The 5,986-nt window shown below is 42.2% G+C and overlaps 1 protein-coding gene across 1 annotated transcript; it reads right to left on the reverse strand.

Moving 5' to 3' along the window:
• Positions 1 to 1,008: 1,008 nt before the first annotated feature.
• On the reverse strand, positions 1,009 to 5,986 carry TMEM42 (transmembrane protein 42). The gene is made up of 3 exons (XM_083188561.1): positions 5,809 to 5,986; positions 4,008 to 4,154; positions 1,009 to 1,477 (listed from the first exon to the last, which is right to left on the reverse strand). The coding sequence occupies exons 1-3, from the start codon at positions 5,950 to 5,952 to the stop codon at positions 1,340 to 1,342; spliced, it is 429 nt and encodes a 142-aa protein (XP_083044687.1). The 5' UTR covers positions 5,953 to 5,986; the 3' UTR covers positions 1,009 to 1,339.

The following is a 5,986-nucleotide window of genomic DNA, read 5'->3' on the forward strand; positions in this document are numbered from 1 at the left end:
CAGAGGACAGTGGACATAGGTACTGGCCCACGGGAGCGTGCATCATTAACAATATAGTGTGTACACACTGGACGATATACACGACAATGTCGGTATGACTGGTCCATATTGTGCAAATCATTTAAAAGTATTGTCTAGTGTGTATGCACCTCAGGACACCGCTTGAGATCTGCTACCAGGTAAGTAAAACCGCTACATAGGGACATCATGTTTCTTTGTCGTCATTTTAACCATCTCACCATTTCATCAGTGTTAACATGAGTAATGTTGATGTGGTGAATGATAAAATTCTGCATAAACATAGGCACATCTATCATGGGTAGTGGGTTTAAGCTGCCTGCACTCCCTAGTGGATGGTAGGGCATGAAATACTGCCACATCAGCTCAAAAAAAAAAAAAAAACCCATGTCATCCTTTTTCATGTTTTGACCTAAGGCCTGTTGACTTTTAGTGGTCGACCCAATGTATGCCGTCCTTAATAGTGTCGACAAAACAACCATATATTTAGGCAAACAGGGGCAGATTAGGAATTTAGAGGCCCTGAAAAAAAATGTTTAATGTAGCCTAATGTAGGCAGGGTCAAATAAACTTCAGCACAAAAGTTACGGGTTAAATATATATTTTCCCTAGCAGTGTAAAAGGAAATCAGTAAATAACAATAACATCCGATCCAGAGTGTGGCTGGCTCAGTGAGTCCCAGCCGCCCTGCACATCCAAAACCCCCTCCACCGCCTGAAGGAAAATTATTTTACAGACAGACTATTGCGGGCATGGAAAAACTATTGCCCTACAGCTGTTGTGAAACTACAAGTCCCATCATGCCTTGCCACGGTTTTAATATTAGAGAATGATAAAACTACGGCAAGGACTGCTGGGATGTGTAGTTTCACAACAGCTGGAGGGCCACAGTTTGGCAATGCCAGGACTATTGAATAGGATAGATTTTCAAATAAACAACTCATGACAAAAGTGTAAAAAACACACAAAATAAAAAACAAGCCCTTTAAGTAGGTTGTCAAAACCTTATTTATTTATTGCCCTAACATAACACAGTGGGTGTTTTATTGGTCCCTTCCCTGGGGAGAATCAGAATAAACCTTCCAGAGGACAGTCAGGTTTAAGGGTAGAAACATCCACCAAAGTGCTATTGTTATTATTATCCATAGTGATCAGCCCATTTAACCTATGGCTTAATTTATTTGTAAACCTGCAGACAATTGCTGATCTAAAAATGCTTTTAAATTGAAGGCTAGCTGTATAGGTAGTTCCGCGAGATTTTTTTTCTCTTAAGAAAATTGCCTCGTAAAGTTCATGAAGGAACAAAGCACCTTCCAGTTGCCTAGCTCTTCTTTTTTGTTGTATCTTCGGTTTGTGGTGAGGATGTGTGGAGTAAAACCAATCCACAAAGTGTAATTGTAATTCCAACCCACCAGAGCAGGGCACGTGACTCTCCAAACAGTACTTTGCCAAGGAATGCCTGAAAGAGATAGGTTACAAGTCACAAAGATTAGTTACAATCCAAACCACATTCTCTATGTAAGCCAAATGAAAGTAGGCAGGGCAAGTACTGGGCTATACAACAATAATTCATAACACGGTCATGTGCCATTTGTCTCAAATAAAGTTGTTCATTTCGGGCCTAATTTGGAGGTGGAAGTAAGGTGGAAAAAGTGTAACTAACTGTGCACTTGGGTAACATGTTTTTGCACTGTAAGTGGGGCAAATTTAAATGTGCAGAGAGATTTAGAGTCCATGATACAGTAGCAGCTAGATCCCCTTCGCAGAGAGGACCTGGGTCCACGTCTACCTGGAGGCGGAATATAAAAACGTGGCAAGAGAAGCAAGCCCACGAGGGTCCACTACATCTGATCTAAAATAAAACAAAATTCTACACCAACCTAAATTCCAGACATAATGCAAACCACTGTACGGGCATGTAACCACTTCCACCCTTGCCTTACATCACATCCTGGTCCTTTCCATGAAGGGAAAATAGTCACAACCATACTCACATAGCAATGTATAATGTCCAGCATATGTGGGGTGCATGCAAAATAAATGTATTTACACTCCCTGCACAGCAACAGGGTGGTTTATTTACTAAGAAGGGAGTTCTATTGAAGCTGGAATGTTGCTATGGGCAATCAATCCTATCGATTATCTCTAGAAGGTGCTAAATAAATAGGAAGATTCTGATTGGTTGCTATGGGCAACATCCCATCGTCATCTTAGTAAATAAACCCGGGTGTGTCCTGGTGCAGTTAGTTGCTTTACTTGAAATTCAGAATCAGGCCCCAATAAAAAGAAATACACACCCACTGCCTGAGTGTGCAAAACAATGGTCAATGTAAACTACATAATTTTAGACTCTAGAAGGTGCTAACCAGTGGTGGCTCCAGAGTTGGGGGCTGCAGCACAGTTCCGAATTCAAATAGGGGAGCTGCACCAACTGCCACTCCAAACTGACTTACTGGAAGCTGCTGTGGCTCCACTATTTGAATTTTGAACTGTGTTGTATATTAAACTTCAATAGTCCATGTAGCCCAAGATGGTTGGCCTGAGGTCCTATCCAAATATGATAATGTTGGGTGCCTTTTATTTGCTGAAAATTAGTTGCAACCTCATGCGACTATGAAGTATGAGGAGTCTGCTGATTAATTTGATAAAGGACACTTGTATATTGTGTGCGACTGAGTCTAAATACTTAGCAGCACAGAACTTAGTAGCGCTTTGTTTACAGATTCAGTGATTGAGTCCCATACATGTGTCACATTAAATTAATCAGCAAAGTCTCTTTGTGCGTCCTAGTTGCCCTGCGTTGCGATTAAAGCAAGAACGACTAGAAGCTACTCACGTGACCTAGCCTGCCAAGAGGGGCGGTTTGGCATCACTGCAACAAAGATGAATGAGGACATATCCATATGTACTAGAAATGCAGCATGTAACAAGATGCCACTGCGGCTTGTCTTCTGGTCAGCTCCTAGTTTTTGCTAAGCAAATAGAAAACCGCGGCATCTGACCGCAGGGTCCAAAGGTCCTACCAGCTGCTAGGTAACTGGGGAATCAGACAAGGATGCCAGCTTTACTTTAATTAGTAGTTCCTACTTCCCTGGCTGCTTGGTTTGGTGGATCTCACTATTATAAGGCAGCCAGGCCAGCTACTCCCTGCCCATTATAGTTTCTGTAAAGCTTCTGGTCCATGTCCTAGGTGTCTGTACCAAGTGCATGTCCTGGCATACTCTGCCCATTTGGAGTACACTCTGCTAGTCAAAAGCCAAGTCTCCTTGACCTACCTGAACCCTTTTGTACCCTCTGCAAGTATTCACCCAGTAATCAGCCTGCAAGTTTATACCAACTGCACAGTGCTCCCTTCCAACTCACTGTGTTTTACCTACATTTCTGAGGTAGACTGACCCGCTATAACCCCTGGTATATCCTTGTGTGTGTTCTTACTTTGTATATTACTCCATCTCAAAATCCTACAGTCTCCAGCCAATCGGGTAAGCCCCTACTGCTAGAGGTGTCAGTCCTGGAGACATCCTAAGTTCTGGTGTGTGCATCTAATACTAAAGATAACACCTGGCTACTGTTATAGGCAGAAGACCCTCTCATTGGCTCTTGTGGTCACAATTTAGCTGGTGTTCCCAAACAATGTAGTTGATGTTAAGATTCTCGAGGGAATTAACTTGAATTTTGCCATATGTGTTACAGAATGTCTATAAACATGGACTATACTATTTTTAGTAAAAGGTACTATTCTATTGTTCAAGAGATGTTCTAAAACCATATCCAGATTTTATAGTATTATAGGATCATTCTGAAACACAAGTATATATGAGTATACACTGTTGGCAAAAAAATAAAACAACCGGAATCTTATTATGTAGCCTCCATAAAATTAATATTGGTGCAATTAAATATGACAAATAAAACCAGCAAATGTGAACTTTGATGAATTGTAGAGGAATCAGGCTAAATAAAATGCAGTGTCCTATTTTACTACATACTGAAGACACAAAATTTGATGCTGTTGTTGTCACAGTTGCAGTCGCTGAAGATAAGGAGAACCGCAATGCTTTTGCAAAGAATGTCCACATCGCAGCATTACAAAGAAACACAAGGCCCACTGAGCACAGGCGGAGGAGCAGGTGGATCTGCAAGGAACACACACAGAAATATTGTTTCAGCGTTTTATCAACCATCATTTTATTTAATTTATTTTTTTAAGGTCACAAAAATGTCAAATTCAGCCAATATTGTGCACAAGAACCTTAGCTCTTTCAGTTTACTCAATTGTCCTGTTTGTAGATGGACCAATACGATGAACTACCGCCAGGCACGTGTGATTGGGCATACACACTGTACAATCCACTTAATGTCGGAACGATATGCCTAGTATGTACCCATCAGTACTCAATGACAAAAATTATAAAGCACTGTATGCTTGACAAAATGGCTTTATTATGGCAACACAGCTCATTTGATCCTCCTGCACTTACTGTATTTTTCTCAGAAGTTAGTAACTTTCTACATTAATAATAATAATAATAATAAACCCATACAAATACAATTTGTTTTTATTTATAAGGTAACCACAAAACAATAACAGTGTTTGAACTTCAGTTCTTTAGGCGCTAAGATGAATGAGCCAGAGGTTGGATGGCTGCGGCACCTGTCATCTCCAATGAGGGGACTAAGTAAAAACCGCACCTGGACAAGACCCTGGAACGCCGGACCGGACATCAAACTCTACATTCTGGAGTTTGTAGTGTAAAGTCCGGGGGGTGTCTTGTGATAGCTTTCACCAGGGACATGGGGAAGGGGAGATTACAGCCTCTCCGTGTGGTCTGGACTGTTCCGGTTTTTATTTACACCCCCACCCCCCCTACGGACCATGATGCAGGGAGGCTGTATTCTCCCCCTTCTCTTCTCCCTGGTGACAGAGCAGCCCCACCAAAAGGGACACTCCCGGCAATGCACCCCCCCAGACCGGGGTATCCTGACTATTTGTCTACAACAAGAAGATAGACAGCCATTAGGTCGACAACTCAATAGGTCGACATGCTTTTAGGTCGACATACCATTAGGTCGACAGTGTCTAGGTTGACAGTCAAAAGGTCGACAGGTTTTTTTTGCCCGAAGCATCGCGAGCGAAGCGAGCGATGCGAGGGGCTGAGGTTCACTTCAAACTGTGTCCATGTCGACTGTGTCAACATTTGGGTTAAAAAAAAAACAGTGAAAAAAACCATGTCAACCTTTTGACTGTCGACCTAGACACTGACGACCTAATGGCAGTCTCAACCTAATGGTATGTCGACCTAATGGTATGTCGACCTATTGAGTTGTCGAACTAATGGTGTCGACCTAATGGCTGTCTATCTTCTTGTTGTAGACAAATGGTCCTGCATCCCCAGACCGGACACTACAAGCTCCAGAATGGTATATTGATGAATGGAGCCTATCCGGTCCAGTTTTTAGCCATACCCTCCAATTAGTTATTAACTATACATTAAATAGGACCGACAACCTTAGGAAGTTAAACATTTTAATAACTCAATTAGCTTAATCTCATGCTTATAAAACAAATACTTCATAATAGTGGATTGTTATTGGGTTATATGTCAAGGAAACTATAAAACACATGCAAAGAAAGACAATACACCTTAAATGGCTTTTATAGCTATATGAGGAATTCTATATATAGGCGGACGGCGTTTCACAAAACCCGAAGATAGTGACATTTCCGCAGCTCTCGTGCTTCAGCTGTATGAAGAATACGATCTAATCTGCTGGTTTCCATCCACTCACCCAGCCACAGATCTCCGCTTGCTCCCCGGCTGAAATCTCACACACATCCCTCAAGTAATCTGCGCCAAGCGCAAGTTTAGCGAAACATGCGGACAGCGCCCCCAGGAGCCCGGCCGCAGCGCTGCAACCCCAACTAGACCACATTGAGCTATAGGGAGCCCGGCCAGAGGAAAATCAC

This window comes from Crinia signifera, chromosome 5 (genome assembly GCF_055691185.1).
Source record: "Crinia signifera chromosome 5, ASM5569118v1, whole genome shotgun sequence".
Lineage (NCBI taxonomy): Eukaryota > Metazoa > Chordata > Amphibia > Anura > Myobatrachidae > Crinia > Crinia signifera.